A 19,115-nucleotide genomic window follows, 5' to 3' on the forward strand; every position below is an offset into this window, starting at 1 on the left:
TATGTAAGCACCAAAAGGAAATAAGCACAACACTACAGCATCCTGCATATTCAGATCATATGTTAAGCAGGCACAAACAGCCATTTCCATAAAACTTGCTGGCTTCTTTCATGTCAGGATGATCCTGAGAGGCCGCTCACTCTGTTGAACAAGGTTCTTCTCAAGGAAACAGAGGCTAGCTAGCACATGGGTAAAATAGTGGTGTGTGAAAGCTGATGTCAAACGAAAAGCTAGTTTGCAAAGTCTAAAAAGTTTTCCTTCTCCATCTCTTGCTACTGATTAAGAATTCATCCAAGTTGGGCACAAACTCTATGGTACTGCAACAGGAGGAAAGAGAGCTAGTTAGTTAGGGCTCCCTGCTGTATCCCAGCTTGTGTCTGTGCTGCTCCAAAGTAAATATCACACGGGATCTAGAGGAAGGGCCAGGGCAGGTCAGGGCGAGAGTTGGCGGAAAGCCTCTCCCCAGGCTCCTCATACTAACCACTGTTTACTGCAAGAGTCTAATTTTAAACAAGTTTGTTTATGGATGTGGTCAGTAGTTTACAAATCTAGATTCCATTTGGAGTGGTTTGCACGTGTGTGGGTTGGTGGGAGAGCATAGGGCAGGCTGCGTGTGTGCGTTGTGCCTGGGTGAACAGGACAGGGGTGGGATGTTTGAGTGTGTGTACACAAGGGCGGGCTTGTGAGGGCTCCAGTGGCATTGAATTCCTGAGTGAATGGAAGTGTAACTCCGTGCATGAGGCGGGTGGAGAGGAAAGGCAAGATGTCAGCGGGCCCTGAGGCTGTGCTGGGGTTATGCAGCTCAGTGGAAATATTTGTTATATCACAGAAAAACTTTCCAAACACATTTTATGTCCCTGGCTAAAGACATTACAAGCCTGGTTCTGCCCAGCCCCAAATGGACTGGTTTTCTTCGATGAATTGTCATGGATAATGTGATATGCACAGGGGCGTTACAGGGGAAGTACATACAGAGAAGTACCGAGAAAAAAGAGATTTTTGTATTAGGGAGAGCAGCTGACTCTTAACTGCCAGAAAGATGGGAACTGACAGGTTGGATCAGATCAGCAGGCCACCCAAGTCTATTCTCTGACCACAGATGCTGCTCCACAACTTCCAGCCAGTTTCCCCCCGTAGCCAGACCGGTCCTCTTTTGCCTGGTCGAGGCAGTTCGAGCTGCGCCCATCAGAGGGAGCTATTTCAGTGCGAGTGGGCAGAAACCCAGGCGCTTACCTTGCCTTTACACAGTGCCGCGGCTGGGAGATGGGAGGTGGCACCCCAGCAGCCCCCCCTGCTTGGGAGCACATCTAGCTTTGATAAAAGAGATGCTTCTCTCTTTTTGCTCACTTAAGAAATTCCCTGAATGACATTCCCTTTCCTCAAGCAAATTTTAGGGGGCCTAGGACAAACAGGCCAATGTATTTTTAAAGCAGTCTCCCTTGCACAGAACAAGCTCCTGAATCCAAGTTCCTCCCTCTCATCTCCTGAACCTTGATTTAAAAAAAAAATAGCGGATTTTTACAGATGTGTACGTGTGGGTGAGCACAGGTAAATATACACACACAAACTAATATTATTTGATTTATACTTCTGTCAAGAATTTTAAAAGAAGTACCCCATCTAGTTAAAACTCAAACTGGGGGAGAGGGGTAGAATATGATAAATGAACAAAAATATGGAGAAGGTAGATGGGGATTAACTGTTCATTTTCCCTTCCAACTTGGGGCTCTCAAATCAAACAAGAGAGGTGGCTCTCCATGGGACAGCGGGCAGACCTGTGCAACTCCTTGTCGTGGAGGTTACAAGTTCATGTGATTTCAAGGGGAGGCCAGAGAAGCTCTTGGGAGAGGAGTCCACCGGGGGTTAGGAAATTACACCCAGTTCGGAAACTCCCTGAGCTGAAACCAGCTCACAGTTGGGAGAGTATTAGGGGGAAGGATTGTATCCATTTGTCCAGTTCCTTTTCCTTCCAAGGTACCAGCCGGTGGGCTTTTCTTATCCTGTCTCCAGCAGGGACCAATACTTTGGAGGCAGAAATGCTGTATTAAGGGGAAGAATAAAAATGTTCCTTGTAGAAGTTAATTGTTAGGTGCTAATATACTCTAGATAAAGCTGGAAATCTGTGTCTCAAGACTAAGACAAATACATGCATAAGCCATAACAGTTACAGGTATCTTGTTATTCTCAAAGATTTGGAACATCCTTACGAAGCCTCCTAATCTCTTGGCATCAGTGATGCCTCACACCAGTGGATTTCATTATCTATAAATTTTCTGTGAGAAACCATATCCTTACAAGTTTCAAACAAGTGCAGAGACTGGGAAGCTGTACAGTTGTAATGCTATGCTAGTGGGTGAAGTCAGCAGCTGCCCAGCATTTACCTGAGTAGTAGAACTGGATCTGGAAAGCAAAGAGGAAATCGGAAAAAGACATCAGGCAATCCATAGCATCGTCCATCAGCACAATCCTGCGATAAGATGAGAGAAACAGTTTAGCAACTACAAAAGAACTGAAGTCTGTAACCAGGAACCCCAGATCTAGAGAAAGTACAGCTAGGGAGCTACGTGCACCTGAGGATTGCTAGTGCCTTGGCCCAGTATGAGAGGTTAGGAGAGAGAAATGGAACACCCGCTGCTGCATGGATGTGGCCACCCTAATATCAAATGAAGGCAGCTTAAGAACCTGCAGCGAGGACAGGATCCTGAATGTCCATGCTATCACATACTTCAGCTACAGTGTGAACAGAGTAGTGTGACACGGATGTCAAGCATTCAAAGCGTGATGGACACGATGGAACGAACACTTGCATAAAAACTGCATGGCTGGTTCACACAGCTATACAAAGAATAACTGCTATAGACAAGACAGTTAAACAAGTATTAAACTGGTGTAAGTGGAATGAGACTGATGCTGTTCCTCTCCATACTAGAGTTCATCAAACTCTATATTTTCAGATTCGTAAGGATAACAACAGTTAATTCTCAATCTATATGCAAACTCCACCTGACTATGTAGGCAATAACATTGCACCAACAACCAGCTTTCTAATTACACACTGTGAACAGCCTATCCTCCCTTCCTGATGAATGAATCGGTCTCTTTTCTTATCTATCAGGTTTATCATTTGACTATCAGGTCAAATTTCACAGAAACTGAAGACTTCTTGGGCCAGGGACAATATCTTCTTTCTCTCTGCTAAGCCCCAGGTGCATGCAGGGAGCTACGTGCATCCCTATTGTGAAGCATACTTCACGAATATGGAAAGTTATCGATCGAGGCCATAAAGATGAAGTATGAATGATGGCAAAGTCCAGCTCCTTTAGGACAAAACTCTGGATTTCAGAAGTAAGTTTGGGCAAAGACATAAAAATAAATATAAAAACAATGCTGTGGTCACTGCTACTACATAAGGATGAAAAGGTCAGTCTCTGAAGTGGAGAAAATCAAACTGGGGCTGATGACAGCTCAGACTGGAAAACAGAAGGAAACACTCCACTGTGATGGGAAAAAACCAAAGTATTTGAATGATGCTAAAGAAAGGTAGCTGGTGCTTCTTTTCAGCTGTGTGTAGGTCTAGTGATCCTATACAGTCAGTATCTGGCATATCATGTCATATGAGAAAGATAACCAGTTCATTATAGCCAAAGTACAGGTCATCTAGTAGGACCCTTTTGAAAATGGAGCCAACTACAATCCACAGACCAACTCCTGCAGCATCAATGGTCTAAACACACCGCTGGGGAAACACTCTTCCGTGTCACGTAAAAGACTCCAGGCAGCTGTGTGGGAGGCTGACCTAGAAGAGTTACAGGATCTTGCAAGACTTCCCTGCCACTCAGACCAGTTCTGTTCACTGTGGCAAAATCAAACATGTAGAGCAGCTTGAATTAATTATCTCAAAGAAGAAAGACTGAGGCTAAGAGGGTCCCCAGGAGAAAAGCCAGTATTTAAAACAAAACCCTTTGAAGATGTCAAAGTGCTTCTGATTTATTTATTATGTTCCAGAAGCCTCCTCCTCCTCCTTCTGTCTAAAGAAGCAGTAGCTTCAGTTCTTAATTCTCACTAATAAGCATGTTACTGAGATCGTCAGTGGCCACATCAAGGAAATGGCTTTGAAGCTGGCAGACAGAACATCCTCATCTCTCAGGCAATACTGCTCAGCCACTGGTGTTTCCAACCACTATTTAAACTCTGGAAACACGATGGGCCACATCGCTGAGGAGCTGCACTCCCTCCTTTGAAATGACGGTCTGTCTCCCAGATACCCTCAAAGCATAAGCTCTGAAGCTTTTTCCAGTGCATTTCTCCATCCTGGAGATGCAGGAGAACAGTGGAGAGGTTTTTTACGTATCCGTTAGGCAGAAAGACAATATTACATCACCTTTGTGACAATCAACTCATTTCACTTGTTAAGTCTAAAGCCATGGTCAATGGCTGTGCCCTGCAGCACCGAGTCCCAGTTTCTTACTCAGAGGAGAGCATGAGGAAGCAGGCAGAGGTTCTGAGAATTTGCTGGACATTTCTTGCTGTGAAGACAGTGAGGAGCCTCTAGGGAAGACTGTATGGCACATATGTGACAGAGGAGTGTCTAAATAGAAGCAGGTGCACTCTGGTGCTGGGTTACTGACTCCACTTGGCCCAGGAGTCTACACTCCGGAAATATTGAGAAGTCTTTAAATCCAATACTATCATTTATGAGGAGATTGACTGCAGCTGGCTATTCCCCACATAGCCAGCTGACCGAGCAGTCAGGGAAGCTGGGAGAGCATCATATGCAACGTATCGGCACCTCTTCCCTGAAATATCTGGCAAGGAGAAAATCCTAGCCAGGGACTGTAACCCAGACAGCAGGATCACAATTGAGGACAAAATCTGAAAGTCTGAACTTGAACTCAGAACAGTTGGTCGGGTAGCTGATATTTCAAGGAGTTCTATATTAATTCTTTCTTGCCTAAATTAGACTTCAAACCTCAGGGGCACAGATATATTTACGAAGTTAGTTGTCGGCACTCGATGATTAATGAAAATCAAGGAGAAACTTTGGAAAGGTCTGAAGAAAGATGCCTACACTTGAGGTGAAGGCTGTAGTGGTCTTTCAGGGTCCAAGTAGGTTTGGCAGGCAGGAAAGCCTTGCTACTGTGCCAATGGGGAAACTTTACAATCTACCGATTGCGGTTAAAATCTCAGAAACCCAGACTAAACAGGATGTCCCCAGGACAAACTCTAGACCAGGCAAGCTGAAAGGGCTTTTACTGTTCTCTGCTACCATTAAAGGCTAACCGACACAATCTGTCTTAAGGCCAGGCTGGCTCAAATGAGTCTTCAGGGACTTGGTTTGTTTACTGGTATATGGAGGCAAAAATAAGCGGAATGTACAAAAAGGGTAAGATCTGCACTGTCAGGCAATCTTTTTAACAACTGGGGTACAGACTTGGAAGCCCCATTTCCATTAGCACTGATCAGTGCAACATGAGGTCCCATACCACGTAAAACAGCATAGGAGCTGTGAACTACTCCGCTCTCGCTACTCAAACACAGGCAGCAAATTCCTTGTGTTTCTATCACAAGAGAAAAGTCAGCGCTCAGGCACAGATCTTGAAATCGTGGCATCAAACCAGAAAATTCCCCTAATTTTCTGTCCTTCTGCAATTTCAAGATTCAGAAAGCCAAAAGGTGTCTCTGAAGATCAAAGGTAGAGCAAAATCTTCAATCTGCTAATGGCTATAACCCTTTGAAGAAAAAACCACCCAAGAAACCTCAAAGCCTGGTTCTTTTTTGGGGATGACTTCTGCATTTGTGTAGCACCAGTAACAGAAAAATGGAGCACTCTGGTGTCTTACGAATAAAACCTATATTGTCGTAGCCTCTGCTCTTCTGCTCTGACATTTCCCGATCTTACTCCCAGTGTTTGTTATCAGTGCATAGCAACAGCTCCTGGATGAGTGGAGTACACCATGCTGCGAGATCATCTCAGTCATGCAGCACTGAGACTGCAACTGCTCTCTTCCCAAGAGCACCAATAATTACACAGGTCCTGGCTGTATCAGTGATTGCTGTGGCTGCTCCTGCCGCTACTTCAATTCCTTTCCCAAGCAAATTAGTAACAAAACCACTGGGGGTGTGCAGACTGTAGGAGGAACAATGTCAGTAAGTTTGCATGTAACATTCATCCTTTTTGCAAGGACTCAGTCAACTGGTGCTGGAAGACAGCCTGCAGAGTTCACCTTTCTCACTGGCAGAGACCAAGGAGGACAATGGGAAGTGTAGACCAGAAAAAGCACAAGAGAGTGAGCAACAATTGGAAGGAAAAAGATGGTTTAGCAATATGACGAGTTTTAATTAAAATTGTTCAACTAGATTAGCTTGTAACAGAATAATAGCAACGTGCAAGGAAATCTCTAGCCAGCCAAAAGTAGGAGTGAGGTCATCCCCACCTGAGCCTGGGTGCCTCTGACAGAGATCTCATTTCTCTCCAACACCTGCTCCCAAAGCTGGCTTGTCTGTCTCTACAGCACACACACACTACAGTGCAGCAGGCCCCTGAATGGGGCCTCTAGTTTACAACAGCCTTGTGGATTAAATTCCTTGACACAAACATCATAACATGTGTAGATACGCTGAAGCCTCCTTTCATGCACCATCACAAATTCCTGCTCAGCTCAGCTGGAGCCCTATGAAATACACACCAGTGCACGGGACTGGTGCTGGTGTACCTCCATGAAAGGAAGCAGCAATATATCCCTGCTACAGGGTTAGCATTCTTTTGTAGTCTGGCACTGGAGGCCAAGCAACTGTACTCTGCAGAGCCCCAAAGGCCCAGTGATGAGCTAGAGGGAAAAGTGGTGCTCGACTTTTAGTTTTACTTGACCCAACACAGTTTTAACTGCAGTTCAATTCAGATAGCAGCACGCAGAAGCCAGGAAAGAATTCAGAGAATCAGCCAAGTGGAAGCACTAGTAGATGTAGAACACTTTTTTTTTTTCATTTTCTTTTTTTAATATAATTTTCACGGGACTCTGATGCTAAAGAAAGATAACAGAATGACAAATAGAAAATGAGCACCTTTCCAATATTTAGGCCATGAGCAACATAGGCAGCAGCTAATCCTGACAATGTGCCTGGACCCTGTTTCCAAATGTCGTATCTGAGTCCGTGAATAAAGTTAAATTTCCATGCCCCCTCTGCTGAGATGGCTAGGAACAAGAGCATTTAATCAGTAAACTTGCTGTGATTATATGTGGGGTGTGTGTGTGTGTGAGCACTCCTACTGAGATCTGAACTGACCCCCCACCCCAACAGATGCATATACCTTATTACTTTTTCACTATCAGATAGTTAATAATCAACTGCCTGGGCTGGACTGGAACCAGCAAGCACTAACAGTAAAAAACTCCGTATCACACTATCAGTGCCCTGAGCCATCTATCTGCTTTAAGCCCTGTCTAGATTAAAATAAAATTTCAAACAGATTAGCTACCATGTTTGCAGCTAACGTACTTTAAAACACTGGCAATCCTTCAGAGGTTAGTAGCTTTTAAACGTGACCAACCATAGGAAGCTGGGTTGAGAGGTAACACCTTTTAAAGATGGTAAAGAGTATTTGAAATGGAGTTCAAAATCACGTCAGTTAAAAACACATTGGCTAACACTCTTGTATATGCAACTCACCTTCTGAACATAGAGCCAGCAGCAACCTTCTGCACTGATATTTCAGTCTCTGTATACCTTAAATATACACTCTCATTGCTAGAAAAACACCCTGTTCTTAACCTTAAAACATGGTATGTCTTTTCACCAAAAGCTTAAAAGGTGAAGGTCCCTGTCCATACCTTTACCCACAGATGTAGTTCCTAAGCCCCTGCGCGTAGGACTGATCTTGCCTTAAAAAAGAGAGAATGAGGACCCACCTTGCTGCTTTCTGAGTGAGTTCCATTGGGAAGTCGGGGCAGAGCAGCTGCAGCAAGCAGTGGTATTCCTGTGCTGTCAGCAAATCTGCAGGGAAAGAGAGGTGAGAACATCATAATTCTTTTTACAGGCTGTTCCCTCCCCTTGCTTCCTTTCCAGGAAAAAAAGCCTCATATTCCCTTCGACTCTCAATTTGAGTAGACTGGGTGCTAATGACAATTTAACTGCTCCCTAGGCCCTCAGAGCTGGGCTCTTCAGATGGAGTTTCCAGCAAAGACAATCAGAAAGAGGCCTGATAAAGGGGAAATTCCACTGAAGAGGCTCCTGCAGAGAAACTGTTAACAGGTAGTGATTCCGTGTGAAAACAAGGTAACCAAAACAGGGCAGTTTTAAGTAAGAACAGAGTTTGGTTTGACTTGAATATAACCATGTGGAAGAAGGAATCATTTCAAAGTTGCTTAAATTTGCTGAAATTCACTGGCATGGTGACATTCTCCACAATACGCCTGAAAACCATCCGCAGAACATCTGGCAGCTGTAACAAAGGCAAACAAGGTTTTTGGGTTGTGTATGGAAGGCTACACAGTATAAACCACAGATGTTATTACTTCGGCATTTGGTAAGGCAGCTGGATGGTCTCTTTTGGAATAATGTGTACAAATCTGGTCACTGTATTATAGGAAGCACAGAACGAAGATCCAAAAAACACAAAAACCCCAATCAAATGATTCATGGTTTAGAGAACAGCTTTGCAAAAGACTGGTCAAGAAAGGCTTCTGTGGTTCAGCAGAAAGAGTCTAAAAGAGGTGACTCTTAGGGAAGCTTATAGGACCCCAAGGGAATGGAAACATAGTGATGTCAAAAAGCCCTACATGATTGTATGTTCACAATCCAAAAGGCTGTGGACTGGAGTTAAGGAGAGGACTAGCTGAACAGCAGCAATTTTGCAGTACTTCTATATACAGAAGAATGCAAAGTATGGAAGATAGAGCCAGGGGTGGAAGTAGAGCCAAGCAGTAGGCAGGGAGGGGATCCAAAGGGCACAGGCACTGGGGCTGAGGTGGCATGAGTTCTTTTGCTACAGACACATCTTAGCCTTCCTTAGGATCACATCTAACCAACCTTGTCCCAGATGATAGTTACAACTTCTTTAAAGAACTCCTCCTCAAAGCCTGGCAGTTCAATAAAAGCAAGAGAAAGGGAAAATGCTACACCTTTGTCAGATGTTTCAAGAGGTAGGTATGCAGTATCAAAGGGACATTTCACTGCAACACCCAACCCAGTTAAATTAGTATTTTCAATGCTGACTAAAGAAATATTGCAGGAAGACTGTCACCAAAATCAAGCTATAGACTTTTCCTTTACCTACATTATTAGCCAGGGAAGCAGAAGAAAGAGAGGAGAGCGCTACTGTGTTTCTCTTCAGTTCAGGAAACCTTATAGCTGAAAAACACTGTTGTCAGGCATCCATTATAGACGCTCTCTAGAGTCCTATATTTTGCACTGCTCTTGGGAGGACATTCCACCTAATGAAGCACCTTAGGTTTAGGGTCATGTTATGAAAAGGTGATTTTGCTCTGTCTGGAAAAGCCAACTCTGCCATCAGAAATCTGCTCTAATGCAAGGAAGGCCCAGCCTGTGCAGAACTACAATACCATTGCAGAGATTTGTGCAACCTATCCTACTGTAGGGATAAACACATCGGAATCTCGCTTCTTCCAAAGCTGGAATGCTGAGCTGAATTCAATTTCTGTGGCTGCACTGAAATTACAAATGTCTGGGAGAATATGGAGGGCACTGTAAATTTTCTGTACTGTCATTTCTTACTAAAACATAAATCAGAGACTGCTCTCTATTGCAGATACTGCCTTGGTCCTTCAGCAAGTGTATATATGAGATTGGGTACGGTGTGTTATGATGGTATCCAGTGGAATGGTGGGGTCTTCTGCAATATTAGCTCATCAGTTCCTGGAATGTCATCAAGGAAGGTATCACCAAGTTTCATGTATAACTGCAAAAAGGTATTACTGAAAAAGTCCCAGGAAAATGCGTATTTTTAACTGAATCTTCAGCTCACTATTTCTCTTTCATGATACTATATAGAAGAGAGAAAATTTTCTTCTCTGTTATTTTGTTAGATCCACAGCCATTTATAACAAGAGGTTTTGGTCCTAAGTTCTTAAGAAAACTATCAAATAGTGTAGGGTATAGGCAAATTTCATAAAAACAACTTCAACAGGCTCAGCATAGGAAGCAGGCTACAGGAAAACAGAGAAACTGGGCATAAAACGGCTCTTGAAAGAGACACTTTCTCATAATTGAAGCACGGACCTCTTACAACTACTCCTCAAAGCTTTCTAAATCTAGCTTTGAATAATGGACATAAATCTTTGTCTAAAAAGTCTACATGTTGGTCTGAAGGAGTCACACCATTTGGAAGCTTTATGCAATACTCAATTTACATTTTTTGTTTGCTTAAATTCAAGTTTCTGTTTATGCATCCTTACACCTCTTGCTCTTGCTCGCCATTATCTTTTCCTTTCACTTGTTAAGAGATAATTAGAATAACCCTTTCTTCATACAGTATCTTACTGAATCTATTTAGCTGATAATTATATTTATTTAAAGATAAATCTGTTTAACTTACCCTCTGCATCCCTCCCTACCTAGCTCAGTCATATCTGTTGCTCTGCTTTGATCTCCTTCAGATTTTCCAAGTGTGGTGCCCAGCAGTGTACAAAGCATCCGTCATGCATTCAGAACAGACAAGGCTCTAGGAGGATAGTCTGCCCACTTTCACCAGTGAAGCCCCTTTTCATTAATTCTGATTTTTTTCTCCCCCTGAAGGTGAGGGAGTTTAAGGTTTTTTTGGAGGGTGAGGTTTCCTGAGAAAGCTGCACTTTGTTCGCAGTCCCTGTCAGGTTGCTGGACAAAAGCAGCTTGAAATGGTGACTGGGCTCTGCGCAACATTAGTTTTGAGGCATAAATAGAGATCTCTCACTTGCTGGAAATAACATACTTTTAAAACTGATAATAGTTTACACTGTCTTTTTCTCCTCCCTCTTCACACCAAGTCACAGCATCATCCTTACTCCTCCACCACAAAACAAAACAACACAGGGCAAAAGCAGAAGTCTGCTCAAAAAGACTTTGGGAAAGGGTGGCAGAGATCCGCTGCAACCAGCGCAGCAGAGGGTGAAATTCATTGTCAATAAAGGTGGAATTAATTACAGTTGCAGCCTTTGAGCACATGGTCTATTTAGATGGGAACTAAGCACAAAGCTGAAGCAGGGAAGTTCCTTCTCTAAAGAAGCCCTTTGCTTCTGTGCCTGGAGAAATGGCACCAAAGGAGTCACTGATGTACGCAGGCAGCCTCTTTTAGGCTGTAACACAACTCAGCCTGTAGACACCCCAGGCGCCTGACCAATAAATCATATCAATTTCTCAGACTACAGATGAGTAGCTATTACACAGGAAGGGGGATCACCACAGACCTTAGGAGGTATCTGCAGTTTGCTGCGATGACTGTTTTCCTATTCCCTACGGCAAGGTCAGTGAAGACCATGCAGAAAATTACATTTGCCCATGCACCATATTGTCTGCCAAGAGCCGCTTGGAATAAACAAGGGCAGTTTTGGTGCATGACCACATTGCTCCTTCCTGTCTCCAGGCCACAGCTGAGTAAATAGTGTTCAATGCTGCATGATGAAGAAAGAAAGAAAAGAAGGAAGGTACCAGTCAGAATGAGTGAAAACTGGAATCCACAACTGCTACTTTGGTTGCTACCACAAATTACTGTATCTCAAGTTCCACTAACAAATGAAGCAAATCACGGAGAGTTTAAATCTGACCCCACAGCACAGGGCAGTGAGCTATGCACGCTCCACCATGCTCTTGCTGTGGAACAAACTTGGTCATACCACGTGCCTAAGGATGGAGAGAGATTGCAATCTGCATGTTAACTGTGTTCATTTACAGCTGAACACAACACTCTGCTCTTGTACTTCGAAGCAGCCAATAACAAATTCCAAAGTGATTCTAAAACAGCAGTACACTAAGAAGGAGCTGGGAGGCTTAATAGAATAAGTACAAAAGTAAGTAGAAATAAGTACAGAAAAGTAAAGTGGCATGGCTAGAGTTGCACAGAGCAGCTCATTCACCATTCACCCATAAATTTTTACTGTACTGTTCTTCAAACTCCTGTCCAGCCTGCACTGCTGCTGCTGCTGCCATGCCACTAGCAAAATCCTGACTCTTCCCTACAGATCTCGCTGTCTCGAGTAGTTTATTTTCAGTGCCTGAGGCAGACTCTTACTCACGTTTCAGAGACATAGTGGAGAAGGAAGTTTGTCCATGCGGTACAGTCTTAGAAAACAAACACCACTTTCTGGATAAAAATGGCCTACCTTCAAGAAACACAAAGGCAGGTGCTTCCTATTTCCCTGACTTTTAAAACGTGTATTGTTTTTACCAGCTTTGTTTCTGTTTGGTACGTGGCTGACAGATAGCACCTGACCCAAAGTGATGCAAACTCCAGGAACGCTAAGCGATGCCTTTATGCTATTGTCAGTGTAGTGAGGTGAAGACACACCTGAGCTATCTTTAAACTAGTTATCTATCATACTGACAGCAGCCTAGCCACAGAAGCCTGGAGCTCAGTGAAGGTGTAAAATCTACTCAGGAAGCCAATAAATATTTAGGACTTAGCCTGAATTGTAGACGTTGCTGCTGTATCTAGGCTGCTTTTGGCACAAGAAGTAGCTATCTACAATGCTGTCACAACACTGAGACAGCTATAAATATGCCCAAAGCAGCAGGACAATATTTACTGCAGATGGTGTATGAAATCTGCCCCAAAAAGTCACATTAGTAGCTTCCCAGAAACACAAGGATTGCTTTGATGAATATACATCAGAGTTCCCTCTTCCCATCACCATTTATGTAGAACCACTATCCAAGCAGGCTGGAGCCCTGGGCAATGTAGCCTTCCCCTTTGGATTATGGTAGGACACACACTTTCCACAGGTTGCTTTTCTACCGCAGTCATGAAGTCATTCAAGAGCCATAAAGTCATAAAGCTGTAAATCAGTCTCCTGGAAATATAACAGAGAACAGCCTAAGAAATAATACTTTTTAAGTGTTGGGAAAGTCTTTCCTGGCCTTTAGTTTTTTGAGGTTTCTGGTATAAGTAAGTATCACATCCTTAGGATTCTCTATATCTGTGCCAGCTTGCGATCTTGTAGAAAAGAACAAAACCAAACCAAAGCCCCTAAAAATCAAAGTCTATATGTTCTTGTGCTGTCTGTAGGAGCTTCGATTTTACAAAAAACTGAATATAAACATGAGTATTGGTAACACTGCAACCTCACAACTCGCACCTGGCTAATAGTCTATGTTCTGCACATGCCTTGTTCACAAGATACCTAGAGCCCAATTTCTTCCATCTACCTAGCGCTAATAACAAACAAAAAACCAAGAATTCTAGGAAAATTAATGCATGCATAGAACCTAAACAGCGATATACAGCTGTGTAAAAAACACATGTCTTACTCATAACGCTTTCTGCTAAGAAAAATTCAAATAATAATTCTTACTTTTCAATTAATCTTTTATAGAATTTTGCATTGAGATTCTATGACCTATCATGAAAAAGATCAGTTCCTGGTACTTGAGAGAATCATTGTTTAAATAAGAATTTGAAACAAAATAAAAACATTCAAGGGCTGTTTCTTTGGCTAAATTGCTTTTGCAACTGACAAGAAGAGATATAAGATAAACAGAAACAAGAGCCAGAATGTGCATTTGTCTAATTTTTAAAATGGATTTTCCTTATTTTTCAAACAAACAAAAACCAAAACAGCAGGTCACAATAATTACCGCCACAAATCTGAGAAGGAAGGTTAAATAAAGGTAAACTAAGCAATAAGGAATAAACACTCGCACACTTTCCCCTGAAGTTGTATAAGCATGTTCATGTAAGATGTGTACAGCAGGATTCATTCTGCTCTTGAAGTGCACATAGAGCTCCCACAGTTGTTAGAAAACAGTCCTAAGAATGGAGGAAAATCAGAAGAAAACTGAGACACACCCACTTGTTACTTTTAAGTGACAGGAAAATGCACTAGAAGCCGAAGATTTCGGCCAGGTTACCTGAAAACCAACTTCATTTTTTAAATGAAGGTTTTCTAATGAACAGCTTAAAGAGGGTAATGGTCAAATCTGTTTCATGGCTCAAGATAAGAATCTGTGCTTTACATGGAGTCTTGGACATAAGCGGCTTTAAAAGACTATGTGGCTTTGTACCAACGGCTGGCTCTATCCCATTAGATACTAACAAAAAAATTATTTTTTTTCTTAGTTTTAGTAAGTGGATGTTTTACCTCTGCCTTCCTGACGGTGAAATTCAATCAGCAGCTAAGCCAATCTAAAACTTTACTCCTGCTGAAAGGGGCAGGTCTCACTCCTCTCTCTCTTCTTTCCTGTCCCCTCGCTTGCTGCTGGCCGCATGGTTCTGAACCACCCCTTGTCCCAGCTCTGGCACTCATAGGCCCCTGCTGAGAAAATTCAACTTTTTCCCTGGGCTAGCGAATTGCACTCACTCTTAGAAATACCTGATGAAGCTCAGGCAAAGCAAGCTGTGGAAGAGCACGGCCGGGTGTAGGGAAGAGAGAAGGTGGAGAAGGAGAGCTGAACCTCCCCTCCTCAGCAGGGATAAACTGTTAAATAGGTTCAGGTAATTCCCTGCTTAGGATGTCTTAATTCTTAAAGTCCAGGATGTATGCAAGGCATTGTCATAGGATTAATGATCCTACTAATTAAAAGCAGGTTCAGCTTTACTGCGTGTACTTGCACCACACCTGCTAAGACAGTTCGTGAACATTCTATTATTAGACACACTTTTTTAAAGACAGAACTTTTTAAAAAAGTTTTTTAAGACAGAACTTTTGGCATCCTTACTATCTCCAAGCAGGCAGAGAGTTCAGGTTATCCACAAACCCCATCTACTCTTTCCACTGATACAATTTAGGTCCTCCCAGAAGGGATCCCCAGGCACCCTCAGGAAAGGACCCCAGAAGACCTCGTGGCTGACACGAGACAGCAAGAGCAGATGGGGTAACTGAAGAACGCACAGAGCTGCCAGTTTGGCTCAGGGTGGGGTGGGGTGTGTGTCTTCCAGGAGCGTACCTGCAGCACTGGTGGCACCCTGGATTGCCTCTCCGGACCTATGAGAGTACTAGCAAAATCCTGCCAGATGTAAGGGCGCTGCTGCAGGCACCCAGTCTTCACAAACAAGATTTTTTTACGCTCTACAAAAGGAGCACGGCTGCAAACAGCAGAGTTAGGTGACTCCTGTTGACAACAGGTAAAAAGACCCAGCTTATAAAATGAAAAAGAGTGTCAGAGATACAGTGAGATTTGCCTCCTGGAACAACCTGTGTCAGACTCAGGACAAATACAGCGGAGAGCTAAGCAGACTGACCTAGAGAGATTTGTTGCGTGAGTGCTGCCGGAGAGAGCGGTTCGAGGGGATTAGCACTGCGGTGAGGTTGAAAGCCGGTTTTGAGGCACTCGGGTAAGAAGGAAAAGATTCAGCTGCAGCTGATGTGAAGAATGAAGAAGAGAGAATCCGGACAGTTCAAATGAACTTTAAAGTGGGCCTAATATGGGCAAGCTTCCAGCAGCACCGTCTTTTGAATGAGCTACAGGGGTTTTTTAAAGAGTAAAATCCTTTAGGTGGTGATTGTTTTTCTGCTCTTTGATCTTGAGCCCTTTTATCAATAAACCACTTGCCAGATTAACAAAAACAAAAAAATGAATTTATACAGAACTGCTCCAATTCTATCTCCAAAATCCAGAATCTTGCTGTTCATACAAACTCTAATCATCCTCTAGTCCCTTTCAGATTCCCCATAATTACCCTTCAGCATCAAACATTTCATGTGGCAGCGTTACTTCAGCTTTGAGTGAAATGTTACTCGGGGGAGGACGAGCTGTGCCAAAGGTACAGTCCAAGGCTATCATCTGGCGTGCTTATGTGGCTAGCATGGCACATCCACAAACTGAAAAATTTGAACTTTCATTAGAAACATAAAAAAAGTTCTCAGCTCTCATGGTTGTAAAGAAAATATTCCAATAGTGGAAGAGTTTAACTGACGCAGCGTGGTATTCCTGAATCCACAGACAGCCTGAAACATTACTCAAGTTTGGACTTTCCACCTACTCTGGGAACCTGAAAACTACACCTAATGCAACACCGAAAGACATTGTTAACTCTTCAATTTCTTGCTTTAACTGTAGGATGGGACTTTGAATGAAGTTGGAGCTTAAAGAATTCAGAGTTCCCAAAGTGCAAGAACAGCAAACACTAAGAAAGGAGAAGCTGCCACAACTTCTGTCAGTATTTCCAGAAGTAGAAAAAAGAAAACAGAAGATGACAAACAAAAGAGACTGGTTCAAGTTTTCCAGTACATTATTGACTACAGCAATCAAATAGTGGCTTAAACTACTGGCTTAAACTTTATTTACTACATGGACACCTCATTTTCTCCAAGCTGCTTTCTTTAACATTTGCAAAGATAATTCTGTGCATATTCGGAAGCACATACAATCCTAAAACCATGCTCTGCTCATTGAGTATGATCCAAAAGGACATTTAGCCTTCTCCAAAGGACATAGGCTTGAAGCAAACAAAGAGGCTAGTTTTGTGGACTACAATATGAAAATGTATGACTTCCCCTCATGTTTCAGAGGCATTAAAAAGCCAAGTAAGAAATTTTAAGAATGTCCTAACATCTGAAGTTAAGTGTGATTATAAATATGCTGTATATTCTTGGGTAACTGTAAGCCTGTGGAACAGCAGAGATCACCCCTGGTAAACCTTGGTCTGTAGGTAGCTACATGAGAAATGACATCAGATAACAAAAGGCACTTTAATTTACCAAATACAGGCATAGCAAAACCAAACCAAACCAACACAACACTGACTCTTAAGACAGATAAACTAGAAAACTAGAAGTAAGGTACAGTTTTAGAGTGGGAGTAATTTATAACTGAAATGCTGTGATGTTTGACATTCATTGTACGTGTCAACCATGAAACCGTGTTTTCCTTTCACTGTAATGTCAATAAAGATGTAACTAGCAGATCTTCCAAGCAATAGGTGAACTAATAGGTTTAGACTGCTTCTATCTTGTTCAACAATTGATTTTTCCCCACTTTGAGGAGTTCACAGTCAGTCATTGAGAAAATAATCAATCCAACGCCAGAGCTAATTGGTCTTGTAAACAATAAGGAGCAAACATTCCTGTTGGAGTTCTGGCCATCTGGGGGGCAGACTGCTCAACCACTTGAAACGGGACCCACAGCAATCTCAAGAGTGAAGTACAGGAATGCCAGCAACACTTCACTGGAGGGGACCATCAGCATTTCCCCAAGCTCTCAAACAGCAGCAGCAACCTTTAGACAAGATGTGGATCAGCCTCTATTCAAGAAAACAAGTTGTCATTAAGCTTAAGATCTTCAAAACAACTGAAGAATTCATAGCTACACATCACGAGACGGGCAGAGTAAATGGGCAGGTGGTACACAGCTGCATCTCATGCAACACAGGACCTTACAGATATGTACAAGGTCTAGTGACAGTAAGGGGACTGTGGCCAGGGAGAGGCACGCAGTCTTCAGGTACTGTTAGGTCTTTCCTTTCTATTTTGGGAGCCCCATGAAATACAGTTAGCTGGCAGACAGCTCATCTGTGTCACACACGCAGGGTCAGGGAGCAGAAGCAAGCTATGACATTGGCTCAAAAAGAGAAGGAGGTAGAGGTTAAGAAGGACATACAATGAACTATGGAAATGCTGCAGATTGCTGTAGCAATCAAAGATCAAAGATCTCCTTGCCGTCCAGTTTCTTCCTTGCCCAACCTTTCCAAGAAACACCAATGAAAGGTTCCAGTGAACCAGTTCCAGTAGAATCATGTATTTTCAAACACCTTGAATCTCCCAGGTGCTTCAGACTTCAACTTGGCATGTAAAAGCATGAAGTGCAATGATCAACAATTTTCTCAGAACCACGAACGAAACAAATGTTTTGGACTCTCCTTTTTCAATGGGTGGTTTGGAAAAGGTTTTCAAGGAACAGCGCTGTTGCTACAAACACCTCATGGAATAGAGACAAAACATTTCAGCATAATCTAGATCACAATTAAGGATGGCCTTGTGTGTCTCCCCCTGCTCCACACAGACTCTTCAATAATCCACTGCAAAGTTTTGAATGGTTCACTGCACCTTCACCAACAGCTGTCATCACAGCAGGCACTCTGATGCTGCTTCTCTGAAACTTGTCCACCATGAGCCCAATCATGAAAGAGACAAGTTCAGTCTTGCGAAGAACGGAGAATCCCACATGCCACCAAGAGCAACACCAATATGCAATTACGCAAAGCAGTCAACTCACTGTGGTTGAAACTGCAGAAGCTGGTTGGGATCCACAAAGCAGTGAATGGTCTAGCACATCTTTCTCTGTGCACTTGTGTTCATCTGGAACAATTTGACTACCTGACTTAAACATGAATCTTCTAAGAACTGAAAGCCATTCATAGTCTTGGCCATTCTTGGACTTTACTGCATGGCAGATTTATACATATGTTTATATACAGGCTACACAGTATAATTCCAAGCACTCAGACTGCTGGCTAGTTTTCTCTGATTTTCTTCTACAAATTATAATGCTGAGAAAAACAGTCCAAAAAAGAAAGGATGTTGCTCTTAGGAGCCTCTGAGTCAACAGTTAAAGCCTCTATTCATAAAAGTATGTATTGCAGTATCTGGACCCATGCTTGGGCAGTGTGGTTCAGTTATGTAAAATGCTCTCAAACACACTGATACTGAGACTCTTTAATGAGTGTAAAAACTTAGGAAGAAAACGAACCTCAAACCAATAAGAAAACTGGCTGGAGGAAGGTAATCTGGTTAATTACAAGACTGAAGAAGTCATCATTAGTTATTTAGAAGGAAATGCAGTGGAGCATGTAAGCTCCACAGAGAATGTTTGGAGCCCATTACAATATCAATGAGCTAGATTAATGATTATAAATGACCACCACTACAGAACTGGTCTGAATGCAGAACAGCATGAATGCACTAACAGAAATCTGAAACAAGGCACCCAACTACCCCTTTTAAGGGTATGCTTTTGGCTAAGGTTCTGTAATG

The 19,115-nt window shown here is 42.8% G+C and overlaps 1 protein-coding gene across 1 annotated transcript in view; it reads right to left on the minus strand.

Annotated features, from left to right (window-relative positions):
* C7H11orf49 (chromosome 7 C11orf49 homolog) overlaps nucleotides 1–19,115 on the minus strand; it is an 85,115-nt gene that overhangs the window by 7,815 nt on the left and 58,185 nt on the right. Inside the window, exons 4-5 of the mRNA XM_040599707.1 lie at nucleotides 7,908–7,992; nucleotides 2,382–2,467 (exon numbers count right to left, since the gene is read on the minus strand). Coding sequence (XP_040455641.1) covers nucleotides 2,382–2,467; nucleotides 7,908–7,992 — 171 coding nt within the window. The remainder of the gene's footprint in view (nucleotides 1–2,381; nucleotides 2,468–7,907; nucleotides 7,993–19,115) is intronic.

Source organism: Falco naumanni, chromosome 7, assembly GCF_017639655.2.
Source record: "Falco naumanni isolate bFalNau1 chromosome 7, bFalNau1.pat, whole genome shotgun sequence".
NCBI classification, from domain to species: domain Eukaryota; kingdom Metazoa; phylum Chordata; class Aves; order Falconiformes; family Falconidae; genus Falco; species Falco naumanni.